The 23455-nt window shown below is 59.1% G+C and overlaps 2 protein-coding genes across 5 annotated transcripts; one reads left to right on the top strand and one right to left on the bottom strand.

Annotated features, from left to right (window-relative positions):
* Positions 1–86: 86 nt before the first annotated feature.
* On the bottom strand, positions 87–14335 carry TIE1 (tyrosine kinase with immunoglobulin like and EGF like domains 1). Of its 2 annotated transcripts, none has more exons than XM_074876281.1 (23): positions 13790–14335; positions 13031–13318; positions 9491–9601; positions 9227–9382; positions 8998–9129; positions 8558–8698; positions 8233–8361; positions 7697–7842; positions 7399–7543; positions 6982–7140; positions 6651–6788; positions 6237–6527; positions 4925–5215; positions 4194–4387; positions 3763–3973; positions 3498–3608; positions 3204–3394; positions 2963–3076; positions 2728–2798; positions 2434–2474; positions 2215–2311; positions 1828–1927; positions 87–1569 (listed from the first exon to the last, which is right to left on the bottom strand). In XM_074876281.1, the coding sequence occupies exons 1-23, from the start codon at positions 13833–13835 to the stop codon at positions 1498–1500; spliced, it is 3375 nt and encodes a 1124-aa protein (XP_074732382.1). In that variant the 5' UTR covers positions 13836–14335; the 3' UTR covers positions 87–1497. The 2 variants fall into 2 exon arrangements, with proteins under 2 accessions (XP_074732382.1, XP_074732381.1); XM_074876280.1 differs by having other exon boundaries at positions 4074–4387.
* Positions 14336–17671: 3336 nt separating this feature from the next.
* On the top strand, positions 17672–22252 carry C8H1orf210 (chromosome 8 C1orf210 homolog). 3 transcript variants are annotated; one of them, XM_074877193.1, is made up of 4 exons: positions 17672–17969; positions 19904–20423; positions 21100–21246; positions 21709–22252. In XM_074877193.1, the coding sequence occupies exons 1-4, from the start codon at positions 17883–17885 to the stop codon at positions 22071–22073; spliced, it is 1119 nt and encodes a 372-aa protein (XP_074733294.1). In that variant the 5' UTR covers positions 17672–17882; the 3' UTR covers positions 22074–22252. The 3 variants fall into 3 exon arrangements, with proteins under 3 accessions (XP_074733294.1, XP_074733295.1, XP_074733296.1); XM_074877194.1 differs by having other exon boundaries at positions 19916–20423; XM_074877195.1 differs by having other exon boundaries at positions 17673–17969; positions 20288–20423.
* Positions 22253–23455: the final 1203 nt, after the last annotated feature.

Below are 23455 nucleotides of genomic sequence, written 5' to 3' on the forward strand. Positions count from 1 at the left end.
CCCTTTCACTGGGGACCTCAGTGATGGGGCAGAGAGGCTGCTTACTAACAGCTGTGGTTGATACCAAGAAGCACTGGAGGCCAGAATAGGAAATCAAAATGGTATTGACAGGGTTAAAACACCTTCTGGGGAAAAAAGACTCTTGCCCAGAAGGGCAAATGCAAATGCCCCTGCCTTTGGCTGAGATACCGGACTCTGGAGGAGCAGCCCTTGCTTCCTGCAGACTGCAGAAGATGGCTAGATGGGCAGCTGGATGGCACGCCTAGGGCTTAGCAAGCTGAAGCCAACAGAGATAAAGGCCCACCCACTGTCTATATAACAAATGGCAGCAGAGCAGGATGAAGGACCATGGGCTGGGACAGAAGCTCCCACAGGAGGGTCAGCCCAGGTGGTCCTCGAGGCACCGGCATGCGTTCGAGCAGGCTGGTTGAACACGACGGTCCCTTTGCAAGACGCAGGAAGTTACCCGACAGCTCGGTGCAGTGCTGGGCAGGTGCTGGCTGGCCACGGTGGGAAGGGTGTGAAGCTGCACAGCCCCGCAGGGACCAGCTGGAGGAGTGGGGCCATCCCCGTGTACAGTGGCCAACCAAGGGGAAGCTGGAGGAACAGTTTTCAAGCATGCGAGAAGGAGCTGCGCAGAGGAAGGACATAGTCTGTTCTCCATATCCCTTGGTGACAGGACAAAGTCTTAAATTGCAGGGGAGAGATCCCAGATGGATACTAAGAAAACCCATCCCCATGGCATGATGAGACATGGGGCTTGTCTGGGGGACCTGGGGCATCCCTGGAGATCATCAGAGGACCTCAACAGGGACAGGATCCCAGGGAGTGCAGCAGACCATCGGGGCCCTGAATCTTCTTCCCTGGTGCCGTCAGAGGCACAGAGCTGGGTCCCCACCTCCCCTCCTCTGGACCCAGCTGCCTGTTGCTCTACGTTTATTGTTCATAAGGCAGAGCTGGCACCTCTGAAGGGTTACCGCAGAGCTGGAGGCTATGCACAGCCAACGCTGTCCCTTGCCCCATCCCACGCTGGCAGCAATGCTCACAGCCTTGCTGGCACCACTTCAGACCCAGAGCATGCTGAGGGCTGCAGGACAGGCAGCTGTTGGGCTGCTGCTTCCCCTCTCACCCTAAACCTTGGGCATTTTCTGTCCATGGGCTCAGGCAGCAGCACCCTGGCTCCTGAGAGAGCCCTTCTCCTGCCCACTCTGCTGGGAACACCCTGCTGCTGCTTGTCCTTGGGGGCTATCCCAGCATGTCCCCCAGCAGCGTGGGGCCATGTCGGTGGTCAGTGGTGTGCCAGCATGAGCCAGCAGATGCTGGGTGGGCAGTCAGGGAGGGGATGGCACAGTCCTGCTGTGGGGAAGGCGCTCTTGGGAAGGGGCACCGGCATTTGTCTGCTCAGCCCCGGAGAGGGGCAGACAGCCCCTCGTCACCACAGCACTGTCCCAGCAGGCTGGGGCCAGCGTTGCTCCCCTGCACGGTGCCAGCGCAGCCTCACGCCTCCTCAGCAGTGGCATCGATCCCCGCGTAGGTGAAGTTCTCGAACAGGGCCATGTTCACGTAGGCCTGTGGGGGAACCCCAGTCAGGAGCCAGTTGTGACAATGTCCCCATCTACCTCCCATCCCTGCTGGCATGCTTGAGGGTGCTGCACCCTGGGGGGAAGCGATGGGGCTCCCCACACCCGAAAAGTGATTCTGGGGTTGCTCCCATGCATGGTGGGGTCACAGAGGTTCTGCTGCTGGATGTCCCTCCCTGAGCCCAAGGGATGCTCCAGCATTTGGGCAAGGGGTGGGCATCCCTCCCGCTGAGTCGCCGCCACTCACCTTCCTGGCCTCCAGCATGCGGATGAGCTGCATGGAGATCTGGGCGAAGGGCGGTCGCTCGTAGGGGCGGTCGCGCCAGCACTGCCGCATCAGCTCGTACCTGGGGACAGAGAGCCGGTGGTGGTGGCGGCTCAGAGTGCACGGGGGCGGGGGGGGTGGGGGTGGGGGGGGAGAGGGGACAGAGAAGCTGTTTGTGGGATATGGGGGGAAACAGGTGGGAAACTAAAGCCCAGGAAGTGTGTTTGGGTTGTGGGACCACAGCTGTCACCCCCCAGTCACAGAGGGGAACCAGGCAGGAAGCTACAGCAAGTTGGTGGGAGCCCCGTGGGGCAGGGGGGTCAGGGGGATGTGGGTGCCTCCATCCCCTGGGGCTCTCTGCCCACTTACACCTCGTCGTCACAGTTGCGCGGCTTCTCCATGCGGTAGCCCTGGGGCAGCTTCTCATAGAGCTCAGCGCACGTCATCCCGCAGTAAGGTGTCCCTCCTACAGCCACAGACACAGAGCTGGCTGCAGGGTGATGGTCCCCGGGGTGTCCCCTCTGGGGCTGCAGGAGGACCAGACCTGCAGGGACCCAATTGGAGGCAGGGGACACAGAAGAGCCTTACCCAAGCTGACGATCTCCCAGAGCAGGACTCCAAATGACCACCTGAAAGGGCAGGAGCTGAGGCTGTGACAGAGCCCCCAGCCGTGACCCACTGATGGGCACAGGGAAAAGCCCAGGGTGGAGTGGGCAGCCAGGGCTTGGGCTGAGCTGGCAGCTCCCCAGGGAGATGCATCATCATCACCTCCTGCCCTCACAGCACCCAGAGCAAAAGCATCGCTGCACTGACCACCCCAGAGCCGGATGGAGACAGCCACGGCCATGCCCCAGCCCCCGTGCCCCTGACTGCAGGACTTACACATCACTCTTGGTGGTGTACACGCTGTAGTTCAGGGACTCGATGGCCATCCAGCGAACCGGCAAGCGGCCCTGGGGAAAGAGAGAGCAACCATCAGAGGAGGGGGGATGCCCCACGGAGAGAAGACAGCTGTGACCCAGCCAGTCCTGGCATGGTGGGTCATTCCTGCTGACGGTGTGGGTCCTGCCCACTGCATTGGTGCAGGCCCCATGGAGATACTTCGCTCCTGCCTCACCATCGTCTTCTTCACATAGACCTCCTCCCCTCTGGAGAGGCCAAAGTCGGCAATCTTGGAAGCCAGGTTTTCTCCCACCAGGATATTCCTGGCTGCCAGGTCCCTGTGAATGAACTGAAAGGAGCCAGCAGTCAGCAGGAGCTGCACACTCCCTCCTGCTGGCCCCAGGGGTCTCATGCCCCGATGGGGAGTCCCCAGGCCCCAGGGGAAGGGTGTTCTGAGGGGCTTGCTGGGGATGCACCTGCTTCTCACTCAGGTACTGCATCCCCTTGGCCACATCTGAAGCAAACTGGAGGAGCTGCTGGGAGGTGAGGGTGGAGGCAGTACCGTGCTCCTTGGCAAAGGCTGGATCTGTCTCCAAGACCCGGCTTTTGCGGAGAAAGTCGAGGAGGTTTCCGTAGGGAGCATACTCAATGGCGATGTACAGGTATCCTGGGGGACAGGAGGAGATTGGGCTTGTGGGGCTCTCTCTAGCAAAGAGGAAATCACAGCCGGGCAGGGCCCATGGGGCTGGGGAGAGGAGAACAGTCCTCACCCTTGTTCTCGCAGGCACCCAGCAAGTTGATGATGTTGGGGTGATGGCCCAGTTTGCACAGCACCTCCAGCTCCCCAGCAAAGTCCCGATGGTCGTTCTCCGAAGCAAACTCTGGAAGCAAAGAAGGGATGGTCACCTCAGTCTTACAACAAGGGCCCTTCCTCTGCTCCTCCACTGATGGCTCCTGCCCCTCCTCAGCCCCAAGCATGGCCCAGGATGCAGCTGCATCCCCCAGCCCACCCTGCCTGCCTGCCCCCACACTCACCTTTCAGCATCTTGATGGCCGCGTTCATTTTCAGGCCATCCTTTTTGATCATGGCCCTGATGACCTGCCCGAAGTTGCCCTCCCCGATCATGTCCTCAAACTTGATGTCTTCCCACTCCAGGATGGGGTAGCTGAGGGGCTCTGGCTGTGGCTTGGGCCGGCGTGTCAGGGTCAGAGTCCCTGAATTGAACTGCAGGATGGTCTCTTCCCCCTGGGAGATGGGAGCGGGTAAGGTTAGAGGCACTGGGCACCCCTCTACCTGCGCGGCAGTCCCGGCAGGGCAGCGTCATGGGCAAGGACGGGCTCCGCACCCTCTCTGCGTGGAGGTGAGGTCTGGCTGCATCCGGACTGGAGGCTATGGAGCGTGACCTGGATCGGGCTGGGAAGTGGGGAGCTGGGGACATGGTCCTGGTGGGGCAGGCAGCACTCACCGAGCCAGACTGGTATGTAAAGGTGCGGCGGCGGTGGAAAAAATTCTTCTTGATGAGGAAAAGTGCCAGGAGGGCAAAGAGGATGGTGAGGCAGGTGACAGACACGGAGCCAACGATGGCCAAGAGCAGCTGCTGGTCTACTCCTGCCTGCTCGGTGCTCTGGCTGCCCAGGCTGGGCGGCACGCTCAGCGCTCCTGCCAAAAGGAGGGATGGAGGGTCGTGGCCCATGGCCGAACCCTGCTCAGGCTGCACAGGTGGCCAGGCACCAAGACGGCAGCCCTCTCCCAGCACCCTGGGACCCCATGAAGACACCACAACAACAGCCCGAGCTCTTGGTGCCATGGTGTCACAGGAGTGAAGGTGTCATTGCCCAGGCCCTGCCACCAAACCTGCTGGTTTCTGGTCTTCCAGCCAGTTCTGGGTCCAGCCACCAGTTCCTCCCATGCAGGCTCTGCCCTGCTCCTCTAGCCCCTCACACACCATGTCAGCCTCTGGCCAAGGCAGAACCACTCTGTGGTGGCCATGCTGTCACCATGCCACCCCTGCCCCATCAGGACTAGGAGGAGCCAGATTTCTGAAAACACCCACAAGTGTTTTGGGCTTGGGCTGCTGCTTCAGAGCCACTCTCTGAGATTGCCACAAGCACCCTGGTCACTCTTTGCTGACCCAGATGCTGAGCCCAAGCTCCAGCAGAGCCGTCAGCACCCTGCCTGCTGGGACACCCCTCTCACCGTCCCCCAGGGTCTTGGCTTTCACAGGCTGGCTCCATTCCCCTGGGACATGGGAGTTGGCACGGACGCGAAACTGGTAGCTGGTGCTGGCGTTGAGGCCCCCGACGATCTTGGTGGTCTCGGCGCCGCTGTCAGTGTCGATCCACTGGGGCTCGCTGGTGCCCCCCACCTGCTGCAGCTCCACGATGTACTTGGTGATGCCCCCGTTGGGGTACTCAGGGACCTGCCAGGAGAGCTTGACAGCGGTGTCAGACATGGACTCTGCTGAGAGCAACCGCGGGGAGGAAGGCCCTGGGACAAGGAGAGGAGAGTGTCAGTCCCAGGACAGGGCTCTTGGCACTGCAGGGGCTGAATGCTGCTGGACCAGACCCTGTGGATGGCAGTGGCAACCAAAGCTGTGCCAGGTGTGAGGGACCTCCAGGGACCCCCAGACCCTGCTTGGAGGAGGTACAGGAGGATATGGAGTTGCTCTCCAGGTACAACAGTACCCCCAAATGCTCCCAGCCTCAGGGACCATCAAGCTAGATGTCTGTGTATTGACTAGACCTTGGAATATTTTCCTGCTTCAACCTTCCCTCACACAGTGTTCCCATTGCCTCCTCTGAGCCTTCTCCAGCCTGCCCACATCCCTAACTCCAAATCCCCAAATCACACAAAGCTCTTACAAGCACCAAGTGGAGAAAACCTTGCATCCTCCAAACCTGATGCCCATCAGCCCTCCCAACACGTACCAGCCAGCGCCAAGCCTCACCGAAGGCCTCATGCACTCCTTCCCCCTTGGCTGCCAGAAAGGTTGGTCAGGCTCCACCTCCCCACAGTCTCCCACCCACATGGAGGGCTGCGTGCAAGTGTGCGTGTGCCCACAGGAGGGACTGCAGGTCTCTCCAAGCCCTAGTGACCATCCAGCAAAATTACCAGGCAGCTGGTTAAAGTGAACCAAAGGGAAATAATGTTTTCACACAAAGTATAATTATATTGAGGAACTTGTTGCTACAGGGTGTTGTAAAAGCTGCAGGTATAGACAGGTCCATCAGGGCTTGGGCAAGGGTGCGGAGGGCAGATCTGTTTGTGAGCATCACTCGTGATGGCCTGAATGTCATGTTCAGCTTAGGGTGTTTCTCAGCTGCTTGGTGCTGGAGGCTGCAGAGTCTAGCAAGGAAAGGAGGACCCATTTCCCCCCCAGGCAGCTGTTCATGCTGTATCAGAGATGGGATACAGGGGCAGCCGGACCTGAGGATGGTCACTGTTACAATTGTAACTGATTTATCATTGTAATTCCCTGTAATAATTCCCTGTGTTCTGCTGGACCCACCTTTGCTGTTGATCATGACTTTGTAGAGGTCGGAGGGGGGCCCAAGGCTGGCACAGTGGTACACCAGCACCTCCAACCCGTACTCCTTATTGAACTCCAGGTCCCCAATGCGGGCAGAGAGCACAGAGATGGATGTGATATTTTTCTCACAGACCAGTCGCCTTGCAGAGTCGAAGAGGTGGACGATGAACCCATGTGCTGGCTCGTGGTTACTTGGCAATTTCCAGTTGATGTGAAGTGTGTTTTTCTCCTCTATGGACCAACCTTCGATCACAGGCTTGACTGTGGGCTCTGCGAACAAAAAGGCAGCAAAAACTCATGGCGCATCAGTTGCAGGGCTTTGCATACCCTGTGTCGCACAGGGTTAGGGGTACAGTCAGTGTTAGGGTCAGGGTGAGGGAGATGGAGGCTCACCAAGGCACTCGGTCACCATGACAGCCTCAGGTCCCTTGCTGCCCTCCCCACCATCCCCTGGTCGGCTCAGCTGCACCTTGACGATGTAGGCGGTCACCGGCCGGAGGTTCATGACAGTGATGTTCTCGCTGTTGTCAACTGTTGGCCAAGAGGACATGTCAAAGCCTTGTCCATGACACACAATCTGCCCTGCCACTGGCATCCTCCTTGGTATCACCACAAGGGTCCCAGGATGGAGACCTCTGCCCACCCCTGACCCTCACTGGCTGGGGCAGCCATCCCTTCCCGCCCAAGTCCTACCTGTGCCCCTCACTCCCTGGCAGACACATACCCACAATGGATGACCATGCTGAGGTGTCGTCCTTGGGCTTGTAGAGCAGCTTGATGGAGATGATGGGTCCATCGCCAGAGAAGCAGTCCACAGGCGATACCACGAGCTGGCGGCTCTGTTTGGCCAGCAGTCGGGGGGGGCTCAGGGGCGCTGGTGGCACTTGGTGGAGAAGGAGGGAATGACACCAGTGGGACTGGGAGCAATAAGTAGCAGAGCATGGGTACATCTGCCACCCCTTGGCTCCTTCCAGCTTTGTCAGGGAAGTCTTTTATCACCACCCAAACCTGTCTGCTGGCACTGGAGCACATGATGGGTGGCACCCGGTTCAGTATGGAGAGGTTGGCATTGCCACACAGTGCTGTCAGCCTCCCCCAGAAACCCCAGCTCATCCTACTTGTGCCACCACTCTTTCCTCACCTCGGATGTTGACCTTGACTTTCCGGCTGTCCTGGCCCCCGGTCGTGGAGACCCGGCACTCCCAGAGCCCTGTGTCTGCCTTTGTCAGACGCTGCACCTGAAACTCACAGGTGATCTGCCCCGGCTCGATGATGGCTTTGATGAGCTGTGGGCACAGAGGGTGCCTCAGTCCCCTGGCTCAGCCCCCTGGCTCCCCGCACTGGTCTGAAGCTTCCCAGAAGCCAGGTGGGGAGACAAGTGCTTCTGAGTGAGCCAGCAACATGGGGATGGTGGTGGGGCAAGGGCATGGGGGCAGTACCTTGAGCACAGTGCCGTCAGCCTTGCGCAGCTCCACGCTGTCGCTGGCAGGCAGTGGGTTGCCGGTGGCCACGCAGCTGACAACAGGCTCTGAGCCCAGGTTGAACTCCAGCTCCGAGGCCAGTTGGATGATCTGGGGGAACCGGTCTGGCACACAGAAATTGGCATTAGGGCTGACCCTGCTTCTCCCCAGGCACAAGAGAGGCTGGCACCTCTCCCTGGTCCCAGCTGAAGCCAGCCCCTGGTGCCAGGGGGCCGGTGCCACATGCTGCGGTCCAGCCCTGATCCTCGCCCCATGCGCTGGGCTCAGCAATGCTCTTGGCATGGCTAATCCCAGGGGCCCAGACGAGATGTTCCCCTTGTAGCACCCTGGTTTCCATTCCCAGCCCCCACCTGGGTTGGGGGCTATTTCTGCAGACAAGGAGGCTGCTGAGCTGGCTGGTAGCCTATGGCCCCTCCAGTCACCAGTGAGGAAGGAGCCAGAGCCCACCTGAGGGTGGGGGACAGAAACCTGCCACAGCCCTGTGCCAGCCTTACCTGACTTCTCACAGTGCTGCCCGTGCCAGCCTGCTGGGCAGACACAGCCGCTGAAGCGGTTACAGCTGCCTCCATTTCGGCATGCACACCCCAGGGCACAGTCGGGGCCGTAGTATCCTGGGGGACAGGCTGCAGGAAGAGGAGAGCTCGCTGCTACCCCGGGCAGAGACCGTGGGCTGCTATTGCAGGCAGCAGCACTGCTCAGCCCATGCCACCTCTCAAGCTGGGAGAGGTTTGGATGGGTGCTGACGCTGCAGAGCAGAGCTGGGCCTCGCAGAAAGCCCAGGCTGGATGGGCGAGCTGATGGATGCCCATGTCCCCGTACCTTGGCTGCAGCGGGAGCCACTCCAGCCCGAGGCGCAGGAGCAGCCGTAGGGATCCGGCAGGCAGAAGCTCAGCCCTCTGCAGCCCTGGGCTCTCTGGCACGTCTCCTGGCAGTTGCGGCCAAACTGGCCTTCCCGGCAGGCTGGAAAAACAAGTGTGGTTTGCCCTCACCCGCTGTTCACCCTGGCACTGCTTGTGCATGGCATGGCACCAGCTCAGGTGCCCCAAGCCCCATAACTCTGCCCTGAGCAGGCACAGGAGCCATGTCCTGCTGAGAAGGTGGATGGTCCAGCCCTGCTCCAGAGATGGGGCACTGTGGGCAGAGAGGCAATGGGGATGCACGTGGAATTTCTGGCCACGGTGCCTGGGGCTGGGGGTGCAGCAGGGCCCCCCACGCATGCCCTGGGCATAGCTCCCACTGCTGGGCAGCCCCACACCTACCTCGCTCGCAGCGGGTGCCCATGAACCCGGGAGGGCAGATGCATTCACCAACATGGTCGTGGCAGATGCCGCCGTTCAGACAGTTGGGACAGTCCTTCTCACAGGACGGTCCCCATTTCTTCGCGGGACAGGCTGCAGAGAGAGCGGAGGGAGCGCAGGGTGGCACCAGGCCGGAGGGCAGGGTGCAGTCGCCTGTCCCTGTGTCCCAGGGAGCCAGGGCCCCACTCACCTCTCACGATCAGGCGGTAGAAGGCACTCCACAGAGGGCTGTCCCCCATGAATGTGGCGCTGTAGACACCGTTTTCAGTCACACTGACATTGGGGAGAGTCAGGGTGACAAGGTTGCCCTGCACCTCACCCCGGTCCGTGGTCTGGTAGTAGGTACCTGCAAGGGGGCAGAGGGTGACCTGGGGCTTCCCCACGCCCTCAGGGCTGGTGCCAGGCACCATCTGGGAGCAGCCCTAGCCCGGTGCCTGCTCTTGGGGCCACTTGCCATTTCTTTTCCACATAACGTCCGTCTCCTTCCTCTTGAGGACCCTGGCAGAGAAGGTGGCCGGCTCGGCGACGTTCACAGACTGCGTGGCCTTCACCGGGAAAAGGTGGGCTGCAGAGGAAGAGGAGGAGGAAGAGGAGGCTGAGCAGTGGTCACCTCCCAGGGCACTCACACCCAAGGGCAGTGCCAGTGCCTCCAGACCAGCCACCCCAAAACACAGCCCTGGCTCAGCGCAGCAGCCACCACACATTTCTGCTGGGAATTATGACACTCTTCCCCATCCGCCTCGTGTGGGAGCTGGGACCCCACGAGCCTCTGCAGGGACAGGCACTCCCTTCCTGGCCCTGCCAGCCCCTGTGGGCAGACACCAAGGAGTGGGACGGGGCTTGTTGCCCTCTGGCCAGCCCGCCAGCCCCAGCCTGGTGTGGGATGCCGGTGGCAAGCAGCCTGGGGAGGTGACAGCTGGGACAAATCTGCAGGGTGGACCCTGCTTGCTGCCGGCTTGGGTGGCGCAGAGCAGCTGCAGGCAGCGACAGCACGGGCAGGCAAGGAGTGGTGAGGGGAAGCAGGCGCGCGGAGGGCTGCACGCCAGCCCATGGGACCAGTGGCCCTGTCATGGCTGTGTTCCTGATTTCCCAGGTGCTGGGGCGTGCAGCAGCAATGAACTCTCAGACTATTAATGTGTCAGCCAGAGCCCAGCTTTGAGCACAAACTGGGCTATAAATACATTAAGGCCTGGGAAACCAAACCCTGGGCGTGCCAGGCAGGACAGACACAAAAGAGGGCACAGGCCGGTGCTGGCTCTCGGATCCTGCCAGCACACCAGCTCGCACACACTAAAAGCAGCCACGCCAGGTTGGAGCTAAGGCACATCCAGCCCCGTGTCCTGCCCCACCAAGGCCAGGGGCCAGGAGGAAGCGGCACACACCACAGACGCCCAGGGAAGGACACTGCAGGTCACACATCCCGGTAATTCCCCAGAATCGCCTCCCCACCTATCCCTCCGGTTGGGGTCTTTCTACCACGGACTTTGCAGTCCCTTGTAAAGGGCACACAGATGTGGCCCCTGTTCTGTCTCACTCCGTCTCACTGGAGTGAGAGCCCAACACATTCCCTGGGGATCCCCAAACACAGCACTTTGTGTTTACCTACACTGAATTTTATCTGTCACTCCATCACCGCTCAGCAGCATCTGCAGTCCCCCACAGAGCTCAACCATCTCCCCATCTCTCCCAGCAGCTCGGGGACAGCAGCCAGCCCCTTGTTCAGCTGTTTGTAACCACAACCGGTGGCACAGGTTCCTGCAGACACCCCGTGCCATGCCAGTGGGGACTTCTCTGTGTGACAACAACCACAAATTTACTCCTATTCTTGCTCCCTTTCTTTTAGTCAGTTATTTACCCATGCAAAGACCTCTCCTGCCACCCCCTGGGTGCAGAGTTGCTCCCAAAGAGCCTTCGAGAAGGAATTTTCCCAATTTTCTCCAGGAACCCAAGCAGTCATCCACAGCATCCTCACTGCTGCCACCCCAGACACCCTCCCACTGGAAACTCACACTGCCTCTTTCTCAGGGACCACATAACCACAAATTCTGCTCTTTATTACGGTTTCTACTGATTTGCCCAGTTCTGATTTGGGTTTACAAGCCTGTAACTCCCTACACAGAAAGCCTTTAGGAAAGGTGGGCATCCCACGAGCAGCCTTGCCGCCTGCCCTCCGCTCACACCCCCAGGCAGCAGCACACCCCGCTCACAGTAAGCCCAGCCTGGCAATGCCATGCTGCTCTGTTTGGCTATTTATCACCTGTCTCCTGCTATCAGCACTGGCAGTTTAGACAGATTCCCCAGCAAGCTTCCCCAGCTTCTCTATCAGGCATATGGATACAAAAATAAAAGAATTTTGGTTTTCTGCAGTTGTTTTTCTGGGCATCTTTCTGCTCTGGATATTGTAAAAAATAGTTTATTGCCAGATTTAAACCCCTCTGAAATTGCTCCTCAGGATCTCTTTGGTCTGCTTTACTTTGTTTTTACAGCAAAACTTCCAAAGTTTATCATCCTTCCTATGTCCGTCATGCGTGACCTTTTGGGAGATGCCAGTTTTTCTCTAACAGCATTCCCCAGCCGCTGCTTCATCACTCTGGCCTGTTTTGGTGTGCTCTTGGGCTTAATAGGAGAGACAATGTGCACCAAGCCTCCCCGGTGGGTTCTGTACACAGCTCTCCCTCCCCCTGCAAAGATGTAATTTTTTTGCTTATTTTTTCCTTTATTTTTTTTTACTTCTCCTTCTCTAAATTAAACAGCAACAGCAGCTTGTTTGGCGCTTGTAACTCCTGCAGGGACATGGACCCAGACACAGCACTATTTTGGCCTGGCTGTGTCGACCCAGGAGCAGGGGGACTGGCTAGGACCCACCTTACCACAGGATACCCTGTCACGTCGATGGAGCCCCAGAGCCATCACCTCCCTCCATGACCTATATAGAGGGACATCCGGGGGTGCAGGGCCCCCTCTGTGCTCCTCGCCCCCGCCACCAGCCCTGCCCCCCACGCTGCCTCCCGGTGCCTCTGCCTCCCTCCCTCGGCGTCTCTGTGCCGCTCTGCTTGCCCAGACTGGCTGGCTCCATTGCCGATAGGACTGCTGCTGTTTTTGGGTCAAGCCTCTGGCCAAGGACACAGGCCCTGCTCCTTGGGGGATGCTTGGACCCCACCGGCAGCCTCTGTTCCCCCAGCCTGGAGATTACTTGAGCTGCTTGCTAAAGCTGTGTTTTAGCACAGGCAGGGAAACTTGTATCCCCCACCCTCTCATTCTCAGCATCCTCAGGCAAGCACCTATCACAGAAAATTTCAGTCCTAATAGTTTTGCAAAGTCTCAAGCATGGAGGGAGTGGAGGTTGGAGGGGCAGTGTGGGAGAGTGGTTCCCCGAGTGGTATCCCTGCCACCGGCCAGACCAGGGAGGCCCTTTTGGTTTATACGGCCCAAAATGGGAGCTGGAGACGAGAGCCCAGAGCTGCCCTTGGCTGCAATGCATCCTGGCAGTGCATCTCGGCAAGACCCCACTGCTGGAGCGGCAACATGCTGCTGTGGCATGGTGCTTGCCAAGTGCCTGGGGAGGCTGCTGGAGATGCGCCTCAGCACTGCTTCCTCCCTGGGAGACTGTGGTGGGGGCACGAGGTTGGCACGGCTCCGATGGGCTGCCCCCCACCCTGGTTAATGATTTCCAGACCCCACCACCTCCTTCAAGGGTGCCCGACTTCCTCTTGGACCTTGCCCTGCTCCTGGGCACCATTCCCAGCCCAGCCAGCTGCCCGCACTGCTGCCCATCCCCACACACCTCCGTGGGGCTCAGCTGCACTCCTCCAGCTGAACATCCCTTCCCCCTTCACTCCACTGGTGCTGGAGGACCCCAAATATAGCCCGTGTGTCACCACTGTCCCCCCACCACTCTGGCTGGTGCTGGGATTGTGAAACACGGGGCAGATAACTCCCATGTGGACCCAGCAGGCAGGTGGGGGGCTGCCTGCCACCCCCCCACAGTTCTCACCGTTGTGGCTGTTGTGCACATAGACCACCTGGGCCTGCTCAGTTGGCGTGCGCCCCAGGCAGTAGAGGATCCCCACCAGGTCAGACATGGAGAAGCTCCTGGCCTCAACATGGTTGCTGCGGTTGCGGTAGATTTGGAAGCCCGTCTTGGGGTGCGTCATCACGATCTTGTTCTCCCGCTCAATCTGCAGGTAGCTCACGTCGCGCTCCCCCATGACACAGGAGAGGAAGAAGTTGGAGTGGGACAGGCTCTGCACATTGGCGATCAGGGTGATGTCCAGGATGGCCCCTGGTGTGGGGGAGCACGAGGGCATGTCATGGCTGGACAAGGGCATGGCCATCCCAGACCTGCCTCAGGGCCAGACCCCATCACCCAGATGTCACCCCCTTTCCAGGATATTTTTGACACCCCCAGCTCAGGCGGCGCAGCCAGGTTGGGTGGAGACCCATTGGAATGACACGGTGGGCATTTCCACTCTCCTTTTGGAGATCCCCATGGGCTCAGCCCCCTGCCATGAGCCAAGTGTGCAGCAGGATGGGGGTCTTGGGACCCCTTTCCTCCCACAAGCTGCCTGCGCCCCAGCCCCACGCTAGGGAGAGGCAGGCAGAGGAGGGCACTGCCGGCCTCTCAGGTCTCCAAATGGCTGATCACAACGAAATGTTTCCTCCCTCCAAACCCTGCTCTGATGGCGCCACTGAGCTCCCTCAGCTGCCTTGTCCCACCGAGCCTCCCTGGGGCAGAGGGAAAGCGGCGATTTACCTGCCAACCGTGGAAGGAGAAGCAGAAGATAAACGCAGAGTCCCATGTCCTTGGAGCGTGTCCTGAATCTGGCAGAGGTCAGAAAATCCCCGACATGTCCCAGCCACGAGGGTCAGAGCCGGTGGCTGCGGCTGCCTAGGGACTCCACGTGAGCGGTGGCTCAGGACCCCTGCTCCCTGCCCGTGCCCCCCATCTCGCCTCTGGCATCTGGGGTAGCTGGGACCACCTCTTCTGGTGCATAGCCTGGGCACAGCAAGGAAGATGCCCCTGTCCCTGCTTGCTCGGCGGCCACCTGCTCAGGAGCGGGTCTTGGTGGTGAAGAGCCCACTGAGGTTCCCTGCCCTGCGGCAGCTTTCGCGGGGGGCAGGCGCCCACCCCTCCAGGGCTAGGGCTGCGTGCTCAGGGCTTCCCAAGCCATGCTGAGCCCCCAGCCCAGACAGGAGGTGTCCCGACACCCCTCTTTGCCCGCCGTGCAGAGGGTCTCATGCCCCAGACTGCCTGGGTGGCAGCATCCCTGTCCCCTCAGTGCAGCCCCGTGGCTGATGGCTGTGGGAAGGGCTCTCTGGAGCAGGGAAAGGAAAGGGGCCAAGGGGCCGTGGCTGGCGGCGGCGGCGGAGCCAAATCCTGTTTCCCATGCAGCGTTTCCTGCTCTCCACCCATTGTTTGGAGACGGCCCTGACTCCAGGAGCTGGCAGGAGCTGCCCTGTGCAGGCTCTCCCCCGGTGAGCAGCGTGTGGTGATGCTGAGGCCGTACACACCTTGTGACACCTTGGCCTCCTGCCACCACGAGCCAGGGTGCCAAGGTATGGCCCCACCTGGGCTCCGTGTTGTGCTGGGGCCTGACTCATGCCTGCAGCAGCCCGTCGCGGGGCTGGGTTGAAAGGGGCTGAGTGGGATCACAGGCAGGGCGACAAAGAGATGGCCAGCCTGCATGGGAGGGCGGTTACTGCCAAGAGAGAAAACCCTCCGTGTTGCAGTAAACATGTCTGGGAGGAAGTAGAAAGCGGCAGAAAGCCTGGCTTTCCCTGAGCGCTTTCCCTGAGTGCTTTCCCATGCACAGTGCAAGCACAGGTACCAGCACGGGCACAGGCATGGCACAGCATGGCCCTGCTGCCCCCCTCACCTCCGGTGGGCTTTGGGCTCTTCGCCTGGCAAAAGAAAGGCATTCTCCAGGAAATCACTGTAAGCTTCACCCACCAAGCCTCACGCTGCCTCACAAATTGAACTGTTCCCACGTGAAAACCAGTGCTGCTAGGGAGCGAGCTTCATGTTTTGGTGTGTCCTGAGCTCATGTTGTATCCGGCCAAAAATCTAAAGCACACATGGAGAGGAAGGGGAAATCCATTCATCGCTTCCGACTATTTACAGCGCACTCCAGGGTCGTGCGGTGCCCATGGTGTGCTGAGGGAGGGATGGCAGCGGGCAGGGGCTCCAGTGCAACCACCCGACCACCCCGCGACAGGAGGGATGGAGAGGATCTGAAAAAGATGGACACCAGATGCAGCTGCCCCCATTTGTCTGGGAAATCTAAGCACGGTGCTCTGCTGTGGGCTGTGCACAGGCGAGGGGCTCTGGTTTTGGACCATCCCCCAGGGCACTTGAGGCACAACCATAATGTCAGTGTGGAGCACAAGGCCATCTCACAGCAGGACATGCAGGGGCCAGGCAGCCAAGGCTGGTCCCTCCTGCCGTCTGTGCCCTCCTGGGGCACCCCACATCCCCATTTGCCTGGCCAACCCCAAGCTCATTTGCAAGCGTGTTGGGTCAGGGATTCATTCGCACGCTCAGTACAGCTGCAGGATACATAAATAGATAAATAAATGGCTTCTTCCCTAGTTCACTGGCTGTAGAGGCCAGCCACACTCAGAACTGTAATTGCAATCGTGCCACCGCGTGCTCACATGCACCGCGCCGGGGGAAGCAACTCGTTCTGTGCTCCCCTGGCAGCACACAGAGCTGTGAGTTATGATGCATTCTGTGAAATGTCCTCTGACACGAAGATCCGTTTGAGGACAGGGTTATTTACACAGAACAAACAAGCTTTATGGGAAGGCTTTGCAACCGCAGGCCCTGCAGCGTGCTCCTCCAGGGAGCACAGCATGGCTCCTCTTACTGTCCGAGGGGAACCAGCGCATTGCTTTGCTCTTTTGGGGAATGGGAGCCAGTTGGGGTCAGCTCTCCACACCAGGTGATGTCCAGGAGATCTCAGGGATCCATTGAGGGATCTGACCCAAGCTGATTTGTCCCCTTGCATTTCTTCTAGGAACACCTGGGTAAGAAGTATTTATCGGTGCAGAACCCTTGGGCTGGAGGTGGGGTAGGAAAACTCTCTGGGAGGTTTTTGTGGGGAGACCCAACCAGGACCTTGCAGCTCCAGTTTAACCCTATGTATCTCTAGAGGAGGAACCAGGGAGGTGGGTGCAGCTGAGCCCAGCCAAAGCAGCTCGCCACACTTTCCTGTAATATGGAAAGCTCCAGCTGCTCAACACACAGCACAGTGAAAGCACCTGAATTTCTGCTGAATTCACAGACCTCAACGTTTTTGCTGAATCACAACAGACTAAAAAAGAGTGACAAAAATACCTCTTTTTGTTATCATTTGTACATTCTAATGCACAGCACCACATGCCAGAAACCATAACGCACTGATACGTTTCCTGATAGGAAATGCAAACGCCCTGTGAATCCACCAACAGGCTGGGCTGCCTCAGCAACATTTTCTAGCCCTGCTTCTCTGGCCATTTGTTTTCTTTTAAGTGCACAGTGAGCCCTGGGGAGGCCCTACAAGGCGGGGTTAAGGGCTGCTTCACCCTCAACCCACCTGGTCCCATTGGCAAGGCAGCTGGGGAGCAGGCAGCTGCCTGGCTGTGTTGATATCCACCACACACTAGCAGGATGAAGGACAGGCTGCTGGGAAGCCCTTTCCCCGAGGAAAGGGTGGGACACGTGGCTGCGGAGGAGCCCCTTGGCAGCAGGGGGAAGTGGGGCCGCCCTGTCCCAGCCACTGCCGGGATGGAAACTGCAGATCCAAAGTGCTCTTGTTGGCAGGCAGCTTCCTGCTGCTGAGCAGGAGTGGGAGTGGGGAATGGAGAGTGGGGAGCAGGGAACAGGGAAGAGAGCTTGGGGCTCCCTCCTGCTGCAGAGGCAAAAGCTTTGCCAGTCCTTGCCCGCTTACCTGCCCCAGCACCCGTGGTCATGGGAGCACATCCCACCCAACCATGTGCCAGCAAGCACCCACAAGGTGCTGCTTTGATGTGATTTCCCAAATTTTCACTGACTCCACGGCAGGGCTGGCAGGGAGCACTACTGATGAGCAGTGGGTCTGTGTCGGGGGTGCCAGAGGTGGTGGGGCACCCCCGTCCTCTAGGACCTTCACAGGAGCCCTGGGTGCTGCTCAGGGAAGTCACATTTTTGTTAGAAGCTCCTTGATGCTGGAAAGCCAACACTTCTGAGCCACTGTTGGGCCCAGGACCTGCCCATTTGCTGCACATTTTAAACACCTATCCACCTGAATTCCAATAAAATTTTTATTTTCCTGTAGGACACTTTCCTGCTGCCTCAGCTCCAGCTTCTCTGGCAGAGGCTTGGTGCGTGCCCTTGCCCTGGGTGCGTGGAGCCGGGGCACAGCACTGGGGCCAGGCTCTGGCTCTCTCCTTGAGCACGGCCATCTCAGGGCAGATGCCATAGAGGTGCTCCCCTCCTCCTCTGGCCCCCCAGCACCTCCCGGTGCTCTGCTCCCACCAAGGCAGCCCCCACAGCACCCCATGGACCACCAGGCAGATGCTGGCGGTCCCCTGGTCACCCGTCACGGGAGGCAGCAGGTGGGAGGTGGCGGGGCGCGGCAGTTAATGTGTAACCACTGCCGTCACCTTTCACCCGCGCGCAGCCGTCGGGAGGGAGCGGGGCTGTGGCCGCAGCCGGGCTGGCTCCCAGGTGCTGGTGGTCTGCGGGGCCGTGCGGCGGGAGTGCAGGGGCTCGGCGGGGGCCCCAGGCCGTGTGGCCGTGGCCACACCTTGCCCTGCACGGCCGGCTCCACCGGCTTCCCAGCTTTCCCTGAGTCTTGTTTTTCTGCGCGGCAGTTTCCTGGAGCCAAATGGCTCCTGCCCGCCTGATCGGGGTCTGCAGCCTCCTCTACGCCTGGTCAGTGGTGACGGGACACCCCTGCAGCCTCGATCACCAGGTAGGGTGGCCAAGGGGGCTCCAGTGTGGGCAGCAGCTGGGGGTGGGCAGGGACACCCCACTCGCGGTCCTGCCAGCACAGCTGGGGTGGCAGCACCGTGTGCTTGCGGGCAGCAGGCCCTGGCAGGAAGCTCCTGCTCTGCATGGCTTGAGAGACAATGAGCAATGAAAACCTACGGGAGGAAGCGGAGTTAACTGGGGGATGTGCAGTGCAAGTGGCCACCAGCCACAGGGGTGGTTCACCCACACGTGGAGCCTGGCTGTCCTGCTCCCAGCCCTGCAGCACCCTGTCTCCCAGCCCCACAACACCCCTGCTCCCAGCCTCAGGCTGAACATGTCACATTGTCCAGCCCATTCACCAGAGCACAGCAGGGCTGGCAAAGCCTTGTCTGAGCTGTGGCATTTCTGACTCTGGGGGTCTCTTGGCTGCAGCCATAACACAGCTGCCCATACGGGGTGCAGGGCGAGCAGCAGCGAAGCACTTTCCTGAGGGGCTCCCAGCCCCCCACTCCCTTCTCCAGTGCATGGTGATGCAGTGACTGAAGCCAGGGTCAGGGCAGCTGTGGGGTCAGGACCCCCACACGTCTGGCGGGGAGCAGGAAATAGAACTAACCCATCCCACTGGGACAAGCGCCGCAGGCAGTAGTTCAGCTGCACCAGGCAGGAGCCAGGAGGAAGCAGGAAAAGTGGCTGTCGTGGACAGATGGCACAGGGCAGTGCTGCCCACCCAGCTCTCAGATACTCCCTCAGAAGGCTTGCACTGTTTTCCTCAGTGTCCCCAAGCCCAGCCCTGTCTGAGCTTGAGACAGGACCTGTGTGGTGCCCACATGGCTCAGCCCCATTATAACCTAGCCCTCAGCAGCCCAGCTTTGTAAGTGCACATCTATTCCTCTAGAAAGCAGGGACAGCAGGGTCTGATAGATTTAGGTGAACAGGAGGATGAAAGGAGAGGTGATCACATGAGAGGCAAAGAAATGAAAAGGCCAGTTAGCTGGGAACCAGCCAGACCTAGAAACACAGGACTATGGACCACAGCAAATTTCCAGCACGGCACCTCTGCCTGGGGGGCCCAAACACAGCATCGAGCAGGAGCCTGTGCCTGTTCAACCAAACTTAAACTGCTGACCTGATCTCTGGTAGCTTTAGTGTGGGCAGCTGACCCTCTCCAACATAAAGCCCAAGGAGGAGTAACACATGTTGGGGACTGCTCCCCAAAACCAGCTTGAATTTGACCACCCAGTTTTTAGGGGAAAAAAACTCTATCCATGAGGGTTGATTGATCCATCCAGCATGCACGACTGGCCTTTTGGGACAGTGAATGGTCCCTGGTCTGTTTTGTTTAGTAGCCTCTGCCACTCGCAGTGTATCATCAGAAACAGGGGAGGGCTGGAGGCATGGGTGCAATATCCTGCACAGGCCCCGAGGAGCAGCTCTTGGCAGGGGTGCCTGGTGCAGGTCCCACTGCTCCTGCCTGCCGCTGCCTGTCTGCCTGCCCTTCCAGCAGGCAGGGATCTTGCTCACTGCCTTGCCCCCGCTGGGAGGACGCCCTTGTCACACAAGAGCTCCCTGGGGGCTGGAGGTGGCAATCTGGGGGAGGAAGAGGAAGGCCCTCTGCAAGCTGACTCTGTATGACAACTGCCCTGTAAGGGAGGACAGGAGAGTGACAACCTAGTCCCTTCACACCCATCTTGTCTGTTTGGGTTCTCCACGCTCCTTCTTTACTCCTTCAGTTGGCTGCTCAGTCCTGGCTGTCCAGCTCATCTTTCTCCATTTATCCTGGCCCACACCAAACTGGCAACTCATGGTTTTTTTTAAAGTTCTTTGTGTCTTTGCTTTTTTAAAATCTGCAAGGGTAATTAATTAAGGGGTTTGAACTTCTGGGGAGTCTCAGTCTAGAGACCCTCTCCAGCACAGAGAGCCTATCTCAGACAGCAGCTCTTTTCCCAGGGATGGGCTGACTGCAATGGGAAGAGCCTCCTGCACGCTCCAAGTTCCCTTCCAAGCAACATCACCGGTTTGGACCTCTCCTTCAACTCCTTGGTTGTGCCTCATCATGGGACTCTGTTGATGCATTTCCCTTCCCTGCGGTCCCTCAACCTCTCAAGCAATGCCCTGCTAGCACTGAGCCCAGCAGTCTTCTCCAACCTCAGGGCACTGCGTTTGCTGGACCTGAGCAGCTGCAGCATCACCTACCTCCACACGGACACTTTCAAGGGCTTGGGAAACTTGCAGACACTGCTCCTAAGAAATAACAGTCTGCAAGGGCTTGAGGTCCCTTTCTTCCTGCCGCTGAAGGCTCTTTTCCACCTGGACCTGCAGCACAATGCGCTGGTCTCTGTGGACGCTCTGAGCCTGCAGCTGATGGAGGCAGTCCCGCAGGTCCTGCTAGAAGGGAACCCCTGGGTCTGTGACTGCACCGCGCACCCTCTGCAGCAGTGGCTACAGCGCAGGCAAGGTGAGAGGGCAGGGGTGGCTGGCAGGAGAGGTGTCAGGTGGGAGAAATCCTGGGTGCAGAGGTCCCGCTCAATCCTTTTGCTCCAACTCCAGGCATGCTCTGAGATGGCTCTCCAGGGACATCTCCCACCCTGTTGAGGGACAGCGAACCAAAAGGGGATGTGTCTGTTCCTTGCTTGCAGTTACATATGATACCAAAGACTTCCAGAAATGACAGCAGGATAATTTAGCCACTCTTCTGGGAAAGGGGCTGCATGTGCTCTTCAGCCCCTAAATCCACCTATATGTATCTACATGGAGTGACCACATTTTCAAGAGCTGCTGAGCACTTGGCAGCTCCTCCATTGGAGCCAGATCAGCTCCATCCCTCTGAGCTCAGCTCTCAAGCAAGAGCAGCCCTGTGACAGTGGGGTTTCTATTAGTATCCATGAATTTGACATTATCCAGTTAAAAGGAACCTGCTAAACAGTCACACACTTGAATGACTCCTTGGTCAGGGAATTTTTTCTTTGGTTGTGCCTTACAATGTGCTGAGGGTGAGTGAGGCTGGAGGGCAGAGCCAGGAGCACCTTGTGATGTGTCCCATCAACCTGGGAGCAAGCAGAGATAGTTTTCTCTAAATTGGGGAGGAGATGGGCAAAGACCCCTGGTCCCACCTTAGTCGATGTGTCTTCCAGCTGTGCAGGTGACCTGTGCATTGCCCCCGGGGCTGCAGGGCCGGGAGGTCGCAGGTCTGGATTCCCAGGAGCTGGGCTGCTGGATGAAGCAGCGGTTTCCTCGGTGGGTCAGCACGGCGCAGCAGATCACAGTGACCCACAACAACAGTAAGTTGTGCAGCTACGGAGGCGTCCGTAAGGTCTAGCTCACTCCTGCCCTCCGTCATGCCAGAGGGGACCATAGGTGGAGACCCCCTGCTCTGCCTGCAGTCCCAGGGGCTCCAGCTGCCCAGCCGCCGCTGGTGCGGTGGCTTGGTAGGGAGGGTGGCCACCACCTGGAGGTGTTTGCTGGCTTTGCAACAGAAAAGTTAGCAGATGCCACAAAGCCACACAGTGCACAGACTCCACAGTGATGGGCACCATTATCAGACAGCCGTCTGGCAGTTTTCCTCGCAGTGTTCACACCCCCTTGGTAGCTAGCTCTTGGTGAAGAGCATTTATATTACTCCTAATGAAAGCAATCCAGTGCTGGCTGCACGCTGCAGGCACGCACAGGGCTGGCTGCTGAGGAGCGCTGGGTATGCCACAGGCTGACCCGCTGTGCCCTGATGTGTCTTTCTTGTGCCGCAGCCACCACAGCACCTGCCGGGAAGGGGGGAAGGAGCTGGCCGTACCTGGTGGGCTTCCTGGTGGCAGCAATCGGCATCTCTGTCCTGATTGCGCTGGCTGCCAAGTGCAAGCTCTTCCACAAGAACTTTGCCAGCTACCGCCACCGGCCACTACCTGAAACCAGCTCGATCGGAGGCAGCCCCATGGAGGACGGCAGTGGCTGGAACAGGGGGTCCTCAGGCCGGGGAGACTGCGAGAGACACCCCATGCCCGGTGCTGCTGACCTTCAAGCTGAGGATGACGACGGCTTCATCGAAGACAACTACATCCAGCCAAGTGAGCAGCTGCCAGAGGAAGAGGAGCGGGGGTCGCACCTCTCCATCTGAGCCTGCAGCCCAGCCACCACCGCTGCAGCCTCTCTCTGTCCCCCTCATCTCCATCTCCCTCCTGCCCTTTCCCACCTGCCCTTGGCTTTTGCCCCCACGTGACTGGGGACAGAAAGGAGAGGAGAGGAGAGGAGAGGAGAGGAGAGGAGAGGAGAGGAGAGGAGAGGAGAGGAGAGGAGAGGAGAGGAGAGGAGAGGAGAGGAGAGGAGAGGAGAGGAGAGGAGAGGAGAGGAGAGGAGAGGAGAGGAGAGGAGAGGAGAGGAGAGGAGAGGAGAGGAGAGGAGAGGAGAGGAGAGGAGAGGAGAGGAGAGGAGAGGAGAGGAGAGGAGAGGAGAGGAGAGGAGAGGAGAGGAGAGGAGAGGAGAGGAGAGGAGAGGAGAGGAGAGGAGAGAAGAGAAGAGAAGAGAAGGGGTGGGCTGGGAATGGTGATGGAGGCTGAAGGCAGCCAGCCCCACAGTGCCCCAGTGTGACGCCAACAGGGCTACACCGGCAGAGGGACACAGACCCGCTGCTGCTCTCCCAGCCCTGCTCAGATGCTGAGGATGAAGGAGATGGTGCCTATCCTGCCCAGGCAGCCTGGTGGGGTGGGGAGAGCCTGCCCTAGTGCTCCCTGTGGGGTCTCAGGCACTGGCCCTGCTCCCCCCCGGTTGCAGACCCAGCTCTGCTCTGTCCCTCAATATATTGTCACTCCGGGTGTGATTAAAGCATGATTTAATCCTGCCTCTGCCTGCGATGGTTTGTTGGGGGTCTCCCAGTGGTGGTGCCAGGAGGAGACCCCCAGCCCCACAGCTGGGATGTGGCTTTTTTTGCATGTGCTTTCAAGGACCATAAATACATTCCTTGTTAACTGCAGCAGTGAGAGAACAGGTCTGTGGCACAAGTGCTCTTGTGCAAACAAATCTGTCACCTGCCGTGGTGTGGGCAGCCTCGGTGCGTCATTGCAGAGTTTCTCTGCACGTCTCTCCAGCATTGCTTCCCGCCGCGTCACTTCTCTCTTCTCTCTCTTCCCTCTCCAGCAAGATGTGCTAGAAAGGCACTTACCTTTCCATGTCGGCTCTGCAGAGCTGAGCAAACTTGTTGGCGGCGCCGGTTGTGGCGTCAGGCAGGCACATGCGCTGGGGTGAGACAGCCCTGTCCCCCGGCACCCATTATAGTGTTCCATCTGTATCTCTAACCATGGAATTATACAAACATTATAATTTTTGCATTCCTGTCATCTTTGTGGTATGATAAACAGCACATGAGACATAGGTATCTGCAAGTTGTTTCTGCTGTAGCCAGTCGTGCCTGTGTGGGTCATGCTGGGGTTAAAAGCAGGGAGCAGCAGCAGCATTCGCCCTCCATAGTCAGTGTTTCACAAGGCTGGTGCCATTGGGCTGGGA

Source organism: Strix uralensis, chromosome 8, assembly GCF_047716275.1.
Source record: "Strix uralensis isolate ZFMK-TIS-50842 chromosome 8, bStrUra1, whole genome shotgun sequence".
NCBI lineage: Eukaryota > Metazoa > Chordata > Aves > Strigiformes > Strigidae > Strix > Strix uralensis.